The 20,271-nt window shown below is 46.0% G+C and overlaps 1 protein-coding gene across 1 annotated transcript in view; it reads right to left on the reverse strand.

Annotated features, from left to right (window-relative positions):
* NUP107 (nucleoporin 107) overlaps nucleotides 1-20,271 on the reverse strand; it is a 94,625-nt gene that overhangs the window by 41,095 nt on the left and 33,259 nt on the right. The window contains exons 11-17 of the mRNA XM_033951647.1: nucleotides 19,049-19,127; nucleotides 17,973-18,086; nucleotides 16,705-16,795; nucleotides 4,507-4,583; nucleotides 2,206-2,265; nucleotides 1,566-1,711; nucleotides 171-219 (exon numbers count right to left, since the gene is read on the reverse strand). Coding sequence (XP_033807538.1) covers nucleotides 171-219; nucleotides 1,566-1,711; nucleotides 2,206-2,265; nucleotides 4,507-4,583; nucleotides 16,705-16,795; nucleotides 17,973-18,086; nucleotides 19,049-19,127 — 616 coding nt within the window. The remainder of the gene's footprint in view (nucleotides 1-170; nucleotides 220-1,565; nucleotides 1,712-2,205; nucleotides 2,266-4,506; nucleotides 4,584-16,704; nucleotides 16,796-17,972; nucleotides 18,087-19,048; nucleotides 19,128-20,271) is intronic.

The raw sequence follows: 20,271 nt of genomic DNA on the forward strand, positions 1-20,271 counted from the left end.
AGTACGAACTGGAACAATGTAAAAAAAACTCCATCAGGAAAGGCATTTTGTCTATTTTAGACTTTGGTGGTTTCTTCATGCCAACGCGGGAGGATGGGAATTACTGTAGGAAACACGAAAAAGAGAGAAAAGAAAAATCTCCAAAGAAAGGGTGCCTTTTAAATATATACCTTTTTATCCGTGGCCTGAAGTTCTTCAAACACTTTTTCTAAAGTCCAGCTTGAGGGTGAAAAAACAAAAAGGAAAATGCATTAAACGAAAGAACGAGATCCACATGCAAATCTGCAATGGAATTTGTTCTCCCCTGATACTTCCACCCTCCCCCCTCAGTACTGTCTGGTATGTATCAAAGTAAACCCAGTGCCATGTGTAGGGCTGAAGACTCAGCCCCCTCTTGCTTCCCTGGAGGCCCGCTGCCAAAAGATCGTGCAAGGCTGTGGTTTTACTTTGGCTAGAGATCCGCATAATATGCTCTTTAATTTGAAAGTCTAAGAATAGCATTGTATAAAGCATGATCTTTTTCTAAAGAAATGCGGCAAAGTAACCTAAACTGAAAACACAATTATACTCACAGACCACTGTGTGCTGTAATCTGACGACAGCTATGTAGCATTTATCTGATAATTCAGGATTAGTAATTGGACAAAGCTTGTAATTGTCCCTGCAAGTACTCATTCCAAGCCTCACTTTGGTTCATCTGTTGAAAGCACAACAGATGTTAGGCCGCCACCTGCCTGTCACCAGGGAATAGAGGTCTTACTGGAGAAAGAACATAGGTCTCTAGGCAATCCAAGGACCTCCAGTGCACATAAAATCCCCCTTTTCACCATAGAGACGGGAGAGGAGCAGTTAAAAAGAACGGTTAAAATGAGGATTCCCCTTCGCGATGGCCGGTGCATTTTGTGCACACGCCGGTCACATCAACGACGCACCTGGAACACAATGCAAAAACCACTATAAGGAAAAAGAAAAAGTACCGGTTGGCAATAAAAATCAATTTACCTTAATTGAAGGCTTCCCTTCAGACCAGCACTGCCTCAGGACTTTTTTTTTTTTCAATAGAACAGACCCCACTGGCTCTCTAAGCTATATGTCTTGCCGATAGCGGTGGAAAGGCTTACAGCTGAGGAACCTCTATAGAAAAAAATTGGGGGGAGGTGGGGGAAATGGAGGGAGGGATTCGACCCGTCGAGTGACAGACTCCTGAAAGGGTCCCCCAAGCTCAATCTGGCACCACAAACGGGGACAAGAAGGTCAAGTTAAACAAAATCCAACAGCCCTACACTAAACCATGGAAAGACTGCACAGGCTTACCACCTCCACCTGCTGGAGACTGAGAGCAGACTGATTGTACTTGGGACTGTACAGCCCACTTGTACTACAGCCAAAAGTTTGTGTCTCAGTCTCCATCTGCTGGTCGTGGTGAGCTATTACCCATCAGTTTCTGTGCCGGTCTGGAAGGACGATAAAGAAAGAACAGTTCAACGCTGAAACTTTCCAGGGTTTAGAAATCTTGAGCTCAACACACACAAACATGCACACATTCTCAGTATATGGCATCTTACTTGGCTTCCAGGTACTCTCTGGGCAGCTCTTCAGTCTCATATACGCTCATCACTGATGCACGAATCTCCTGCTCAACGAGGCTGTCCACCATGACCCTGAAGTGTGCCCAGACGGTGTCCTCCCAAGTGTCACACACTGGAAGAAGCTTTGCAACAAAATGAACAATGCTGTGGTAAAAGTGTCTGACAAGGAGCTTCTACTGGTTCCAGCTTTATTCATAAAGAGTAAAAGTCCACCGTGTAAACAATGTTATCATATTGTTTTAAATTTCCATTTATGATCATACATCAAGCATTAAACCTATACAAAAAACTGCACAAGAAAAATGAAGAGATCCACAAAGACCATCACAAGAAAGCACAATTAATTAGTAGCATTAAAAAAATAATAATAATTAAAAGGCACCCTCAGCACAATCCCAAAATAAAGAGGCAGCAGGATGGAAAACCACAGAAATAGCACATACAAGACAAAATTAGCCCAAAAAGAGCAAAATTATTTTATCCTAAAAGCTTGCTAGTTAAACAGACAAAAGCACGGAAAAGCTGAATCTGTTCCCTTCTACCTTCCAATGAGGGAAATACAAGCCCAGCAATGCCATGGTGTAAAAACACACAGAAAACCCCCACCACCACTCACCTGTCTGAGATTCCCACTGAGAGTTGCATAGATCGCTCTTTCGTATCGATTGAACTGCTCCTAGAAACGTTTATGGACAAATAAACAATTTAACTCTCTTTGTGTCTTTAGCATTTCAACAATATTCACTAGACTGGTGTTGATTTTAAAATTTTCACACTTCCGAGTACATCGCATGGCAAGACCAATGCATGAGTTTATTATCAGAAACACTGGGGCTGGACAAAAGCCTTCCAGCCAACCAACAGTTCCTCCTTCTCAGTGTGCTTCCAAGAGGAAGGAAGCCAATGAGATCAACATGTCTGGTAAGACATCCCCACTCCCTGATAATTGGTATATCCTAATTTGTATTCTGTCGTCTTTTTAAAATTTTATGCATTTCTTATGTTTTATTATCTGATGTATTTCCATTTTAAATTGCATTCTTTGCTGTATGATCAGTTTTTATTTGTTGTGAACCGCCTATTATTATTCTCCATATCAATTTTCAGCACTTTTTTTAATTATTGGGCTCTATTAACTGTCTTTTTCATGAAGAGATTTACCCAAAGCGGTTTATAATACATTGAATAGTAAATCAAGTACTCTACGTATTTTCTCTATCTGTCCCGGCAGGTTCACAATTTAACTATACTTGGGGAAATGGAGGGTTAAGTGACTGGCCCAGAGTCACAAGCAGCAGGCTAGGATCTAACTCACAACCTCAGGATGCCGAGGCAGCAGCTCTAAGCACTAGGCCACGCCTCCCATGAGATATGCAAATATATTTGGATCTACATTGGAGAATGACATGGAGACAAATTTTTCCCCGTCCCCACAGGAACTCAATTTCCCCAGCCCGTCCCTGCGAGGTGTTTTTTTTATTTTATTTTATTTCTATTGATATTTGAAAATTATAATCAAGTACATACTTGTTTGGAAAATACAGAAAGAATCATTTAAACAAAGAAATAAAGAAAAATACAATCTTCCTTAGACTTCAATTAGACCAAGAGTCAAAAAAAAAATCCAAGTGAAACTAAAGAGGAGATTATTATATCTAGAAAACAAATATTAAGGAATGGCTTAACAGTTATCCCACATTCAATTTTAACTGTTCAGTAACACTAAACATTTCCAGTAACCAATTTCTTCATATCAATAAATGCCCTTAGTTGTTCCAGGGGGAAAAAAAAACATATATTTAACCCCCAAGTATCTTATCATGCATTTACAGGGATAAGAAAGCAGAAATGAAGCACCCAAAGAAACCACCTTGGGTCTCACGGCAAGAAATAACTTCCTTCGTTCTTGAGTTTGTCTGATAACGTCTGCAAACATCCAGACTTTTTCCCCCATAAAATGTTAACTGGGATTTTCTAAAGAACATCCTAAAAACAGAGTTCACATCCTGTTGAAACACGAATGATACTAGGGTCATTAAAACATCTTTCAAGATAAGTGCCAATTTTGACAACTTTGAGTCATTAATAACACACTTTATAAAGGCATATTCTATGCGTGGTCATATGCAATGACTGGGTGGCAAGTTCCTTAATAGGGGCTCGTTTCCCAGGAACTTTATGTCTCTGAGCTTATGATGAAGATAATAATAATAACTACGTATGAATCTGATTAATAAGATAAAAAGTTGGAGCTACATAGAGGGATTATTTATTTATTTTCCAGCTATTGCATTATATTCCCTCAACTTTGAAGATTGTTCCCTAACCACGTATTGTTTAATTATATGTAAAAGCACCATGAGTTTCCATGTAGAAGCTGTGTAAACACCCAAATATCAGTGTTATAGTTGAACGTTTGGCTCAGATATCCCAGATAATAACCGGTTTTTCCACCTCCAAGCCATCCGGATTGTCCAACGTCGGCCCACGAGGGCTGCAATCCAGTCAGGTTTTCAGCATTTCCCCAATGAATTTGCATGAGATCTATTTGCATTCAGTGCTTCCATTGTATGCAAATAGATCTCATGCATATTCACTTGGGAAATCCTCAAACCCCAACCTGGCGAGGGCCAAGATTGGACACCCCTGCTACATGTATGCATCTGCCGTTATTTAGCATAGTTTGTACCCAAGACAACGAAGAGGAAAATGACTTATCCTTGGCCATAGGGAGTGTTAGCGGGATTTGAATCCTGATCTCTGTGGTTCATATCCCTGCTCTAGAACACCCCAACACTGCCTTCCCCATACAGCGCCTCCAAATTTAAAAGATGTTTGGAATGGTGCTGAAAGTCTAAGTGCTCCTTAAACATTGACATTTTATAAACTCAATGAACTCCCTTAATATTTGTCTTACATCCTCTGCCATTCGCCAACAGCAAGTTTTCCAGACGTATCTGTGCGGATTTCCTTCTACCGGTGCCAGCTCTATTCCTGAATATGAAAGCAAAATATTAAATCAGAAAGTGGCTTTGAGAAGCACGTATCAAAGGTGCACATCATGAGCGTCCCCCCCCCCCTCCTCCTCTCCCCTGGGCTTAAAGCTGTTAAACATTTGCACAGCCAACTCAACAGGAGAGATACACCAAGAGAATGAACTTTAACAGTGGGACTGGGGACGGTAGAGAGTGAAAACAGATAGGGATAAGCGAGTTTGCTTTGGACTGTTTCTCCTACTATCCCTCCTAGATCCCTCCTTGTTCCTTGCCATGCATGTGAACCTTACAAACACAAGTGTCTGAAAAGCACTAAGCAATAGATGGACAGGATGCATAGTCTTGCAGAAAACGCCTAATACACAGTGGAACGCCGATTATCTGAACTCCAATTATCTGGATTGCTTTGGGAGGGGTGTCTCGGTTTATATTTGAGTTCCCCCAAAGTACAATTCCTATCACTCATCCACTAGTGCTCCTTCTCTGCTTCTGCCACCTCTGCCAACGGCCCAGCCCCCCCCCCTGAAATGGGAGACTTTCCCACACCATCAGCACGCCCCCTGTAATGATTGGATGTCTGGGTTTTTGGTTTTTTTTTACTAAAAACAAAAGAAAAAATTACCTTCAGCGCACCTTGACAAGAAAAGGCAACATTCCTCCTCTCTTCGTCAAATTTAAAACCAAACTTAAAACCTTTCCAAAATACCTGACAAGATCCTTTCTGAGAACCGCTTTTAAGAAGTGACTTCCCTTCCCTCTCTGTTTTCTCCCTTCCCCTCTTACCGCCTTTTAATTTTTATTTTTTGATGTAATTTAAAATCTTCCCCTCCCCTAGCACCTCTGGTATCTATCTTGTTCGATGTTTCTGTCCTTGTCCTGTCCACATTTTGCCCTATTTTATAACTTAAATTTTGGCATTGTAAACCGACCAGATACTTGTCGACGGTCAGTATATCAAATTATAAATAAACTTGGAAACTATTTTTTATTAAAAACAAAAGAAAAAAATTACTTTCAGTGCACTCCCCCCAACAAGAAAAGGCAGCATTCCCCCCTCCCTCCCTCCCTAAACAGGCACCACCAACCCCCTCCCGGACCCAGAGGAAAGGCCTACCTTGTTTCCCTGGAAGTCTCGGCAGCTATTTTTGTCACTTGACAGAGCATGGACAGGAGTGAGTAGGATCGCTCCTGCCCTAGCGCTGCCGCTAGACCTTCAGGGAAACCAGGTAGGCCTGGGGTCTTTCCTGTGGGTCCGAGAGGGGGTTGTTAATGCCTATTCAGGGAGGAAGGGGGAATGCTGCCTTTTCTTGTCGGGAGGGGGGGTTGCACTGAAGGTATTTTTTCAATTAAAAATAAGACCAAAAATTAATGTCCAATTATCCCGATATTTGATTATCTGGACTACCGTCTGCCGAAGATAGTCTGGATAATCGGAATTCTACTGTACATTGGATACTGAATGATAGGAGAGGTCATGGTATTGAGACACTGATGGTGTCTACCTTTGCTAAGAGGATTAGATAAAGGACTGATGTTTTGTATGTTGTCTCTGGACACATCGGCTGCTTTTGACACGGTGGATCCTGTACTGTTGTTAGGTAAACTGCAGAAGAATGGTGTGGGAGCAACAGTTTTGAGCTGGTTCCGCTGTTTTTTGATGAATTGGAAATTTGTAATAAAATGTGGGAAGGGTAAGTCATCAGTGGTGACGATGAAAATAAAAGAATCCCAAAGGGATCTGCCTTATTGGCCCTGGTTTTAAAACTCTGTACCCTCTCTGCATGTCTCACACGCTCCTCAAGATAATGGAAAAAGCTCTATGCACAGACTCATTCAACTCTAGACCTGACTTTCTCCCGCCTCCTTCTTTTGGAACTCCGTATCGAAATTCAATAGCTGTTGCATCTACTTGAGCTCTTCTCATACCTTATCGTTAGTGGATTTGACTCTGACCTTGTCATGTTCTTATGTTACTTGTACCCTTCACCTCTTATGTACGGTCTTCTACTTAAAGCCTGTTAACCGCATCGAACCCCCACAAATTCGCGGTTCGCAAATCGCAGACTCAGTCTTTCGTGGGTTTTTTCTGACCGCCTCTTCCGGGAACTAAAGTCAGGCTACACCAATCAGGAGCTGCTTTGACACACCAGATAACGTGTCAAAGCATTTCCTGACTTTAGTTCCCGGAAGAGGCGGTCAGAAAATACTAAGAACGATACCGCACCCAATTTTCAGCACCCATCGCCGCCCCTGCAGCCCTCATCTGCCTCCGATCCGCTCCTAAACCGCATTTGAGGTTTTTTTTTAAATTCGCAGGTGCTCCTGGAACAGAACCCTCACAAATTTTGGGTGAGTACTGTATTGCAGTATACAAATAAAATTTGATGTTATGTTATCTATATTGCTTCGATAGGGCGGGTGCTCGAGGAGTTGGGGGTTCATTACCGCATTTATGCGATGATATACACTTTTTCTTCCCAGTAAGTAACAAGCTTGATAATGTTAAAAATAAACTGACCACATGTTTGGAAAATATACAAAACTGGATGAGGGATAATCAGTTAAATTTGAATTTGCAAAAGACTGAAGTGATGTTTTTAGGGAATGATGGTGTACTCCTGAATGCAAAGGAAGTTCAAAGTGACTGATGTGAAATTTCCAATTTTACCACATATGAGAATCTTGGGGGTATTGTTGGATGCGAGACTTACTATGCAGGTCCCTATATTGCAAGTGATTTAGGGGACTTTTTTCAGCTACGAGTACTGTCAAGATTAAAATCTATGATGGCTGGGTCCGATTTTCGGACAGCGATACAACGTCTGGTGATTACAAAACGCGATTTCTGTAAGGCACTGCTTTTAGGCATCGTAAAATATAGCGGGCTCCTTTTACAAAGCCACGCTAGGGCCTTAACATGTGGAATAGCGGGCGCTAGCCGCTACCCGCCTCCTTTTGAGCGGGCGGTAGATTTTCGGCTAGCGCGCAGTATATCCGGTGCGCACGCTAAAACGCTTATCGCACCTTCGTAAAAGGAGCCCCGAGTGAAAGCTCTGCAGGTTGTGAAAAATACTATAATGCGATTGATTTCTGGGGTACCTAGATATGAGCATATTTCGCCAGAATTAATGTAATGTAATTTATTTTTCTTATTTCTTATATACCGCTACATCCGTTAGGTTCTAAGCGGTTTACAGAAAATATACATTAAGATTAGAAATAAGAAAGGTACTTGAAAAATTCCCTTACTGTCCCGAAGGCTCACAATCTAACTAAAGTACCTGGAGGGTAATAGAGAAGTGAAAAGTAGAGATAGAGGAAAAATAAAAAATAAAAATAAACATTTTAACAAGACAGCATTGATCTAAATACTTTGGAAGGTAGAAGAGAGGAGAGAAAGGAATAGATGCAGAAGGGGGAACCGTTGAACAGTAGAATTCTGGAGAAATTTAAATGATAGAAATAGAACAGAACAAAGACAAAAGGCAAAACAATAGATAAGATTAAAGATAAATCATAAGCTGGAAAGAAAAATAATATAAAACTTTGTCTTCAATCCACGGTTTCAGCGTCAGTGAAGAAGTGGAACAAATAAGTTTAGGAGGAGCGATTGACGTTCCCAGAAAAGGCTTCTTCAGGGAAGAGACTTGGCTGACAGTCCCAGGATGCTTATGTCTCCTCCCCTGCGATGGTCTCCTATCCATGTATTCATTCTCAGACACACTGCCCGTGCCCCAGCCGCTCCAAAACAACTATACTGGCTACCGATGGCGTTTAGGACTAAATATAAAGTTCTGACAATTGCACTGAGGAAGTACCTGCCAACACGTTCTTTAAGATCTGAAACAGCGTTGCGATTGTCGATCGAGTCAGTTGGGGACACAATTTCAGTTGCAGGTCCCACGATTGTGGTATCAGTTGCCAGGTTATTTGAGATTATTTATGTCGGGAGTTAAGTAAGTTTTCAGTTCCTTGTTAAAAGATTTTACTTGTACAAGCTTTTTCCAAGAGCGAAATGGTGTGAAATATTCCTTTTGGATTGAAAATGTCTTTGTGAGATTTTATGTTTGAAATTTCAGAAGAGGGTTACTTGGTGCAGTTTGTTTGGTTATGAAAATTATGTGAAATAGTCAATGTTTGTTTTATTGAAATCCACCTAGGTTGCAGGCGGAAAAGAAAATTTTATAAGGACATTACAAAAAAGGAGATCAGACTACAGATTGTCCAAAATACCGCTATTAAGATCATTAGCGGGGCAAAGAAATATGATCACGTCTCCCCTCTCCTAATCAACGCCCATTGGTTGCCAATCGAACATAGGATTAACTATAAAATTTCACTTTTAACATTTACAACCAGACTGAATAGCCAACCTGATTTTATTAATAGCCTGTTAATCCCGTATGTTACGTCAAAATCCCTCTGCTCAACTTCTCAAAATACCTTCTTTAAAATCAATTAATACTTTACGCACCAACAATTTTGCTGTTACTGCTCCTTCTCTCTGGAATTTATTGCCTATATATCTTCGTAACGAATCAGATATAAAACAATTTAAAACAGGATTAAAGACATTTTTATTCCGAGACGCTTTTGGTTAAAATGCCCTTTTAAGGACCAAGTTTATAATTAAATCTTTTTACCTAGCCTATTGTTTTAGCCATTTATGTTTTGCCTATCCTATATCAATTGTAGTTCTTCCCCATCCGTCCCTTTGTTGCCGTATGTCTGTGCAAGTCAAGTGTTTTCCCCGTTTTAATATACGTCTCAATGTAACTGTTTCACTTGTTTTTATGTAATTTTATTATGTTAACCGCTTAGAAATTAGATTAAGCGGTCAAACAAATATTTTAATAAACTTTAAACTTGAAAATAAATAAATAATACAGTAGACTCTCTGTTAACAGGAACTCAAGCAACCAGCAAAAAAAAAAAAAAAAAGGAAATACAGTGGTGCCTCACACAACGAACTTAATTGGTTCCAGGAGCAAGTTTGTTATGTGAAACGTTCGTTATGTGAAACGCGTTTTCCCATACATGTAAAAAAAAATAATTCGTTCTGCAGCATAAAATATGCTAAGATGACATAAAAAAGATAAATTTTTTGTTATTATTTTTATTTAGATACATCTAAAAACATACATCTCCCTGTCCTTTTACTTCCACTATCTTCCTATCCCATCTCTATTCCCTTTTGTCCCTCTCCCCATGATCAATCATCTCACCACCTCTCTCTGCCCTCACCCTCAGGGTTCAAGATTGCTTCCACTCTTTTTCCTGTTGTTCTCTCTGCCTGTCACCCTATGATTTAGCATCCCTTCTGCCCTTGTCCAATATTTCCCCTTCTCTCCCTCCCTCTCATCCCCTGCTCCAACATGTGCTTTCAGCGGCCTTCTCCCCCCTTAAGCGTCTTTTCTTCTCCACTCCACCTTTCCTCCCTCCCTGCCTCCACCTTTGTGGCGCTTTTGCACCCGACCGACAACAGAACAGGCCCGGTCGGACAAATCTCCCTGTCCTGTAGCCGCGAATCTAAATTACCTTCTTACAGCAGCTGGATTATTGAAGCTGCTGTAAGAGGTAATTTAGATTCACGGCTACAGGGCAGGGAGGTTTGTCGGCCGGGCCTGTTGTCGGTCGATCGGGGGACCTGACCAGCTGTGCACATTCTTCGGGGCGGACCGCCCCCTCCCCCCTCTTTCGTTCGCCATTGCCTTCTTCCTACCTGCCCTGCCGCAGCCGCACACAGCCGAACGGAAGTCTTCCTGATGTCAGCGCTGACGTCGGAGGAAGGGAGGGCTTTGCTTAAGCCCTCCCTCCGACGTCAGCGCTGACATCGGGAAGATTTCCGTTCGGCTGTGTGCTGCGACAGGGCAGGTAAGGAGAAGGAGACTACCCTCGCGGCTCGACCAACCCCGCTGCGATCCAACCCCGCAGGAACCCCGGACTTCGTTGTGTGAAACGAAGTCCGTTGTACGAATTAAGACATAAAGTTCGTTGTGCGCAGCGTTCGCTGTGCGAGGCGTTCGCTGTGCGAGGCACCACTGTACTGTAATACTTTAAATAAGGTAAAATTATGGTCTTACCTGTTAATTTTCTTTCCTTTAGAAGCAGCAGATGAATCCAGACTAGTGGGTATAGCTCACATCGACCAGCAGGTGGAGATAGAGAACTGATTAACAGTTGGCCTTAAAGCCTGGTGTTCTTTCTGTTGATTCAGTTATGCACTCTGCCCAAGCATCCCGAAAGGAGAATGAGCCGCAACAAAACTCCATTCCAGTAGAAAATGTGTCTTTCTCTTCTTGAAATTAGCCTATGTCTCTCTTTTGTACCAAAAAAATTTTTTTTTTTTTTTTTTTTTCAGCAATGAAATAATACACTTACCAACCATAGCCCCAACTAACCCAATCAACTAAACACCATACACACAACCAGTGCCTTTTGGGGAGGGGCTCTGGATTCATCTGCTGCTTCTAAAGGAAAGAAAATTAACAGGTAAGACCATAATTTTACCTTCCATAGCAAAGCAGCAGATGAATCCAGACTAGTGGGATGTAGCAAAGCAAACTCAAACTGGGTGGGACGCCAATGCCGCCTCTGCCAGCACTGCCGCGCCAAAACTCGCCTCTGAACGGGCCGCCACATCTAAACGATAATGCCGTGAAAAAGTATTTGTCGACGACCAAGTGGCCGCTCGGCAAATCTCCTCTAAAGACATCCCCCCGGACTCCGCCCAAGAGGTTGCCAAAGCCCGAGTGGAATGAGCATGAAGGTGCTCCGGTACTTTCTTCCCTGACAGCACATACGCTGAAGCAATAGTGTCCTTGACCCAACGCGCAATGGACGCCTTAGACGCCGCCATCCCTTTGTTTTTCCCCGCGAAAGCGACAAAGAGATGGTCCGACCGACGAAAGTCATTCGTCACTTCCAAATAATGGAGAAGCACACGGCGTACATCTAGCAGCCGTAAAGACAAAAATCGTGTCCCCCAATCCTCCCTCCGAAAGGACGGAAGGAACAAATCCTGGTTCACATGAAAGGCAGAAATAACCTTCGGCAGGAAGGACGGCACCGTACGCACCGACACCCCAGTCTCCGAAAAACGCAAAAAGGGTTCTCTGCAAGAAAGCGCCTGCAGCTCCGATACTCGCCTCGCTGAAGCCATTGCCACCAAAAAAACTGTTTTCAGTGTGACATCTTTTAACGTGGCCGCTGACAGAGGCTCAAAAGGTGCCCCCTGCAACTTCCCAAGGACGAGCTTAAGATTCCACGTTGGACAAATACGCTTGACCGGCGGGCGGAGATGGTTCACCCCCCTGAGGAAACGGACCACGTCCGGCTGTGACGCGAGAGCCGATCGATCCACTGGGCCCCTGTAACAGGCAATGGCCGCCACCTGAACCTTTAAAGAGTTATAGGCTAACCCTTTTTCGACGCCCTCCTGCAGGAAAGCAAGAATAGCCGGCAGAGAAGCTTTGAAGGGCGCCACTCCCTGGCGACCGCACCATGCCTCAAAAATCCTCCAGACTCTCGCATAGGAGGCTGACGTCGAAAGCTTCTTGGCCTTAAGCAGAGTGGCGATCACCCTCTCTGAATAGCCCTTCTTTCTTAGCCTTGACCGCTCAATAGCCAGGCCGTAAGACCAAAGCGGCCCGGATCTTCTATCCATATCGGACCCTGCGTCAGTAAGTCCGGCGTTACCTGGAACGTCACCCGCTCGCCCACCGACAGCTGAATCAGATCTGCGTACCACGGCCGACGCGGCCAATCCGGAGCCACCAGGATGACTCTGCCGCGAAAGCGAGAGATGCGCTGCAACACTCGCCCTATCATGGGCCACGGCGGGAACACATACAGAAGGGAATTCGGAGGCCATGGGAGAGCTAACGCGTCCACCCCCTCCGAACCCTCTTCCTTGCGTCTGCTGAAGAACCGAGGCAACTTCGCATTGCGGGACGAGGCCATGAGATCCATCTCCGGCAAGCCCCACCGACTGACTAGCCGGCCGAACTCTCGAGGAGACAACTCCCACTCTCCTGGGTCCAGAAGATTTCTGCTGAGAAAGTCCGCTTGCACGTTTTCGTGACCTGCAATGTATGCCGCCGAGAGAAGCGGCACATGCCTCTCCGCCCATTGAAACAAATTTCTCGCCTCTTCTGCTAACTGCGGACTCCGGGTGCCCCCCTGCCGATTGACATAGGCGACCGCCGTGACACTGTCCGAAAAGACTCTGGTCGGCTTGTCCTGAATCAGTGACTGAAAAGCCAACAGCGCCAGCCTGACTGCCTTTAATTCCAACAAATTGATGGGCCACTGGGCCTCCTGGAAGGACCACATCCCCTGCACTGACGCCTGCAGGCACTGGGCCCCCCAACCCCGCAGACTGGCATCCGTGGTGACCACTACCCAGTCTGGCGTGGCCAACGGCATGCCCTTCCACAGATGCAACTCGTGGAGCCACCACTGCATGCTGTGAGCTGCTCGACGACTCCATGGGAGACGCACATTGTAGTTCAGAGAAGCTGGGGACCAGCGAGAGAGCAGAGACTGTTGTAAGGGCCTCATGTGGCTCCGCGCCCAGGGGACCACCTCCAGAGTCGCCACCATGGAACCCAGCACTTGTACATAATCCCAAACTCGCGGTCTGGCCGTCCCGAGAAGTAGGCGAATTTGAGCCTGCAATTTCTCCCCCCGGTCTCGGGGTAGAAACACCTTCCCCAGAGCCGTGTCGAACCGCACCCCCAGATGCACCAACGACTGCGACGAGGACAGAAAACTCTTGGGAAAGTTGACAATCCACCCCAACGACTGTAGGAGCGAAATCACTCGCTGAGTAACCGCCACACTCTCCTGGCTGGACGAGGCGCGGATTAACCAGTCGTCTAGGTAAGGGTGTACCCGAATCCCCTCCTTGCGGAGGAAGGTGGCTACCACCACCATGACCTTGGAAAAGGTGCGGGGGGCCGTTGCCAAGCCAAAGGGCATTGCCCGAAACTGATAATGCTGGCCGAGAATCGCAAACCGCAGATACCGCTGATGCGGAGGCCAGATCAGAATATGGAGGTATGCCTCCTTGAGATCGAGGGACGTGAGGAACTCTCCCGGTCGTACTGCCGCAATAACCGAGCGCACCGTCTCCATCCGGAAATGGCGAACACTGAGAAATCTGTTGACTCTTTTGAGATCCAGCACCGGCCTGAAGGATCCCCCCTTCTTTGGCACAATGAAGTAAAGGGAATATATACCGGTGCCTACTTCTTCCGGGGGCACCGGTACCACAGCCCCTAGCTCGAGCAGTCCCTGAAGAGTCATCCGGACCGCGTCTCCCTTGGCCGCCCCATTGCACGGGGACACCAAGAAAGAATCTACGACGGGAGAGGCGAACTCTAACTTGTACCCTTCTTGAACAATGTCCAACACCCACTGATCTGACGTGATCGTGGCCCACTCCGCCCGGAACTCCGAAAGCCGGCCCCCTAAGGGAAAGGCGGAGGGAGCCACGCCCCCGTCATTGTGGAGTGCGAGTGGCTGGGGTACGCGTGGACTGCCCCGAAGAGGGTCTCGTCGTACGAAAGGAACCCCTCTGCTGAAACCTTGGCCTCGAAGCAGAGGACGAACCAGCAGCCGATCTGAAGAAAGGCTTACCAGACCTGGATCTCCGAACATCCCTGAAGCGCGGTCTCGACGATGAGGGCCTCACCGGGGGCCTAGCCCTATCCTCCGGTAAACGCTGAGTTTTGGTATCCCCAAAATCCTTCACCAGTTTATCTAAATCTTCTCCAAACAAGAAACCCCCTTTAAAAGGGAGCCGTACCAGCCGAAGCTTAGAAGCAGCATCGGCCGCCCAATGCCGTAGCCATAGGGATCTGCGAGATACCACTGAAAGAGACATCTGCTTCGCAGACGCCCTAACAATATCATATAAGGAGTCTGCCAAATAAGCCAAGCCGGACTCCAAATCTGCCAGTTCCGCATGGACAGAACCTCCAGGCTCCGTTAAATTATCTGCCACCACTTGCGACCACTGCAGACATGCTCGTGCCGCATAAGAACTGCATATGGCGGCCTGCAAGGTCAGTGCCGCGACCTCAAAGGACATTTTTAAGGAAGATTCAATCTTCCTATCCTGCGCATCCTTCAACGTCACTCCCCCCTCCACCGGTAAGGTAGTCCGTTTGGTTACCGCGGCCACCAAAGCATCCACCCTGGGCAATCTAAACTTATCCAGTTCAGCCGGGTCCACCGGATACAAGAGCCGCATGGCTTTTGCCACCCTTAAACTGGCTTCCGGCGTATCCCATTGCGCCGAGATCAGCTCCTGCATGGCTTCATGCACCGGAAAAGCCTTAGGTGGTCTCCGTGTGCCCGCCATCAGGGGATTACCTGATACTGCAGTATCAGCCTGAGAAATATTCAGCCCCTGTAAAGCCTTTGAAATTAAGGAAGACAATTCTTCCCTATGAAATAACCGTAGAGCGGACGGGTCATCCACTTCTTGACCCGGGGGATCCCCTGCATCCCAATCCAGGACCTCCCCCTCCTCCAACGATTCTGGAAGAGAAAAAGGGGATCTAGCCAGAATATCCTCGGTTTCCACGGTCGCGAGCCTGCGCTTCTTTGCACCCAGCGCCCTCGCTGGCGACCCCACAGTGCCCTCAGCAGGTTTGCCTGTCTCCCCAGGCACCACCGCCGACGTTGAGGGCACCGGAAGGGACACCTCGACCACTGGCACCGGCGGGGCGGGCTGCGCACCCTGTAACAAAAATGCCCTGTGCAGCAGCATCACAAATTCCGGCGAAAAAGAACCCCACTGAAGGGCCGCTGAACCGCCCTGCTCCGGGCCGGGGAGCGGGGCCGCGACTTCCGCCATTGCTCCCGCCTCCCCCACCGCCGCTGAACTCCCCCCTGCTAAGGAAGAGCCTCGCAGCTCTGACTCACCCTTGCATGCCGGGGACATGTCCCGTGCCTCTGTTACCCGGGAAATCGCCAGCTCACAAGCCTGCAACAAAGCCCCTTCAGCCAGGGCCAGCTCACACTCGGCCGAGCAAAGGCCCGACGGTGCCCTGCGCGCCCCACAGCGCGAACACCTCTGACCGGCCTCCGTTGCCATGCCGCGTTTCAGCGCGGCTGCTGTTTCTTTTTTTTTTTTTTTTTCACACGCGGCAAACGCCGCCGACTCCCGACTCCGCCCCCAACCGCCCCTACAGTCGGGAACGCGACACCCAAGCCCCGAGGCAGGGAAAACACTCACCCCTCTGCTCCCGCGATCCTAGACGCCAGGACACAGCTGGTAAGTGTACTGCAAGCAAAAGCACAAATTGCCAAGCTCAGCATGAACAGGAAGTCGATTCTTTTTTTTTTTTTTTTTTTTTTTACTGGAATGAAGAAAGACGACTCCTGCAGGACCAACAACCCCTCAATCACCCGGAGGGGAGGGTGGAGTAGGGACCTGGGGGGGCCCAGGTGTAACTCCTAAAGCCGGCACCACTCAGCCAGGCACCCCTATCCTACTGAAGAGACATAGTCTCAACAGAGGAAGGCCACTGAACACCAATATCTCCGGCAGCATCCAGAATCCAAGAGCTAGAGGGCTAGCTCAGTCCATGCTGGGAGATAGAGCAAAACTGAATCAACAGAAAGAACACCAGGCTTTAAGGCCAACTGTTAATCAGTTCTCTATCTCCACCTGCTGGTCGATGTGAGCTATACCCACTAGTCTGGATTCATCTGCTGCTTTGCTATGGAAAAATACAATCAATTTCTGGCAGAAATTTAAGTGTAAACTTGGCACGCCACACCTGAGTATGCCCATGCTTTGCCTACCACATGTTTGTTAGTTTGTCTGGAACAGTTTATGGTATGGCACAGTATGGGGTATAGTATTAGTTAGGCCTATTTTTAATAGTAACACTCAAGAAACCAGAAGCTACATTTATCTGGCATCTATCAATCTCCATGGGTGCCGGTTAACCGACAGTCTACTGTAATTTTATACCCAAAAAAGCATTCAGAATCTCAGTTTATGAAGACATAATTATTTCTTTATGCCATTTGCCAGCATCTGTTGCCTTCTGATGCTTGGAACTGGGCCCCATACTCCACGTTCTAAAGTGATATGGTACCTCCATTAATGTTGGGATCATGGTACAGTTTCCAGCCTTCCAGAGTTGCAGCTCTCCAGGCCTGGCCACATCGCTTACACAGACGCTGTGCCTGCAGAGAGAGCAGAGTAAGTTATCACCATCTCTCTCCGATTTTTCTCATAAGCAGAATGGTCAACAGATTAGCATTTAATACTCTTCTCTTCATCCATAAACCACAGGAGAACTGATCCAGTTAACGGATTCAAAGTATTTTCTCCTGGTATGCAGAGAAAAAGTTATGTTTAAAACTTACTAAGGAAGGTGAAGGATAGGAAAGGAGAGCAGTGGAGGTATATGCAATGCAAAGGTCTATAAAATAATGAAAGGGTTGATGTGAATCACTTGTTCACTCTTTCCAAAAATCCTAGGACTAGGGGATATGTGATGAAGCTACTAAGTAGTAGATTGAAAACAAACCAGAGAAAATATTTCTTCACACAACGTGCAATTAAACTCTAAAATTTGTTGCCGGAGAATGTGGTGAAATCAGTTAGCTTAGTGGGGTTTAAAAAAGGTTTGGATAACTTCCTAAAAGGGACATCCATAGGCCATTATTTCTAGGATAAGCAGCATACAATCTGATTTACTACTTGGCATCTAGCTAGGTACTTGGGACCTGGGTTGGTCACTGTTGGAAATAGGATACTGGGCTCTGTCCCAGAATGGCAATTCTTATATTAGCCGAGTATAGGACAGTCAAGCCATTGTGACATCACTGATGAGTTTGGCTCTTAGGCATTGGTGGAATGAGGCATTATGACATCACAATCTCCGCTCTGGAATGTTGCTACTGTTTGGGTTTCTGACAGGTACTTGTGACCTGCGTTGGTCACTGTTGGAAACAAGCCATTGTGACATCACTGCTGAGGTTGGCTCTTAGGCATTGGCGGAATGAGGCATTATGACATCACAATCTCCGCTCTGGAATGTTGCTACTCTTTGAGTTTCTAACAGGTACTTGTGACCTGCGTTGGCCATTGTTGGAAACAGGATACTGGGCTTGATGAAAGGGAATAGGGACTTTTGTATCGCCTTTTTGTGGCTTTGGCATTTCAAAGCTGACATTCAAAGCGGTGGGCACTGGAAGATTAATTGACTTGCCCAGGGTCACAAGGAGCAGCACCAGGATTTGATCTCACAACCTCTTGGTGCAGAAGCAACACCATGGGAAGAATTTTAATATATATCAGCAGTGCTAAATTTGGAACCTACTAATAAAACATGATAAAGTGTTTGTGTCGCCTCACCTCATCTGTCATCCCAGCTCGAATGAGGGTGAAAAGGTATTTCAGTAATCTGATGTCATCTTCCCGATCCAAGTCTTCAAGTGGCATTTTCTGCCTAATTGGGGCATCAGGATCCTAAATGGAAAAAAAAACTTGAGTTTGCATTTGTTCTTTTTCAACACCAAACATGAAAAGGGAACAAATAAAAATATCTGCTGCATTCAAAGTATTTTTTTAATGGGCTCCTACATAGATTATCACTTTTCAAACGCTCACATACTACCATGTCAATCCTATAGACAATGTCTACCCATGGTTTCACACCCAAAATATTTGGTAACATGAAGAATTACTGCAGCCATACAGGAGAAGAGATAAAACTCTTCAAATATCTTGAAGAGACGTAAAGGGTGAATTATACATCCCTGCCAGCAGATGGAGACAGAGCTGACTTTGGCTCCTCAGTATTTCTCTGTCTCCAGCAAATGGACAGATGTAGCCTGGTGCAGAAGTTTCAAGTAGGCCAACTCCAGGAAGGCTGTAGGCCCAATATTCACAGTGGAGCACAGTGGGGGATGCTCTGGACAACAGTCTTTCAGGTGATTTCCCTCCACCCTTGGGAACCGACAGCTGGAGCTAGTTCTGAACCAATGGGCTCTATACCAGGAGACATTCAGCAACTTTGTAACAGTGCTGGGTCCAACAGCAGGAACTATTATCACTAGTCTCCTTCTATCCTTAGAGAGACAGTGAAGTTTAAAAAATAGCTTTCAATACAGCCTCTTCCCCAGAATTCTTCCCGGTGTCCTATGATGCTATGTCTGATTTAGACTTGGTCAAGGAGTCTCAAATGATAACACTCCCCCCTCCTTCCACTTGCTCCTAGTATATGTAGAAAAAAAGGGAAGTGGTCCACTGCAGGTAAGTCATGGTAATTCAGCATATTGGTAGACATAACCCACAGGTTCTGGACTCATCTGGCAGGGCTAAGGGAAAGAAAATCATCATCAGGTAAGACACAAATTTCTCCAAATGTGTCAGTCCTGTCACGATTTATCACATACAAGAATGTGGATTCTGGTTTCAAAGACACTTACTAGTTCCGATACCAGTGGTCGACTGCTTCCAACAAATGAAGGCAAACTTCGCTGCTTCAGTGTGTGTAATGTATTTTCCCTGCAGGATGCAGAAAAAAAAAAAAGATGGCTATCATAGAAATGAGTGAAAGAATACATAATCCAGAAAGTTAGAGTGTGTGGTGCAGTGGTTAGAGCCACAGCCTCAGCACCGAGGTTGTGGTAAGGGGGAGGCAGGCACAGTACCACACACCTAGAAGAGACACAAGCAGGGCTTTCGGGGCAGGAGCAATCTTCCTACGCTCCTGCCCTGTGTAGATCGCCAATAGGAAATGGCTGCCGTGAGCTCCCGCCGTAGTCTTGCTAGACCACCAGGTAAGGCCAGAATGCTGGGGGAAGGCAGGAGAGAGGCGGGGGTGGGTCAGAGCCGGATATACTGTGTGCAATGCCCCACCTGGAATACTGTGTGCAATTTTGGAGGCCACATTATCGCAAAGATATGCTGAGATTGGAGTCGGTTCAGAGAATGGCCACCCGGATGGTCTCGGGACTCAAAGATCTCCCGTACGAAGAACGGTTAGACAAACTGCAGCTATACTCGCTCAAGGAGCGCAGAGAGAGGGGGGACATGATCGAGACGTTCAAGTATCTCACGGGCCGCATCGAAGCGGAGGAAGATATCTTCTTTTTCAAGGGACCCACGGCAACAAGAGGGCATCCGTGGAAAATCAGAGGCGGGAAACTACGAGGTGACACCAGGAAATTCTTTTTCACTGAAAGGGTGGTTGATCGTTGGAATAGTCTTCCACTGCAGGTGATTGAGGCCAGCAGCGTGCCTGATTTTAAGGCCAAATGGGATCGACACGTGGGTTCTATTCATTAGGCAAAGGTAGGGGAGGGTCATTAGGGTGGGCAGACTAGATGGGCCGTGGCCCTTATCTGTCGTCTATTTCTATGTTTCTATGTTTATTTCCCTATTCGCGGTCCGGCTCTGCCCCTATCCCCCGTGAAGAACGAGGGAGATGTGTAGAGTGTGAGCCTGCCAGACAGATAGGGAAAAATGCTTGAGTACCTGAATGTACACCACTTAGGTTACTTTACATTAGAGATTTCTATTCCACCACTGCCTTGCGGTTCAAGGCGGATTACAAAAGAATTACAAACAACGTATTACAAGAAGAAGTTATCTGGTAATTTCTAGAGGAGATAAAGAGTAGATGAGGTTGCTTTGGGGAATCGGGAAG

This window comes from Geotrypetes seraphini, chromosome 7 (assembly GCF_902459505.1).
Source record: "Geotrypetes seraphini chromosome 7, aGeoSer1.1, whole genome shotgun sequence".
In the NCBI taxonomy this organism is placed as follows: domain Eukaryota; kingdom Metazoa; phylum Chordata; class Amphibia; order Gymnophiona; family Dermophiidae; genus Geotrypetes; species Geotrypetes seraphini.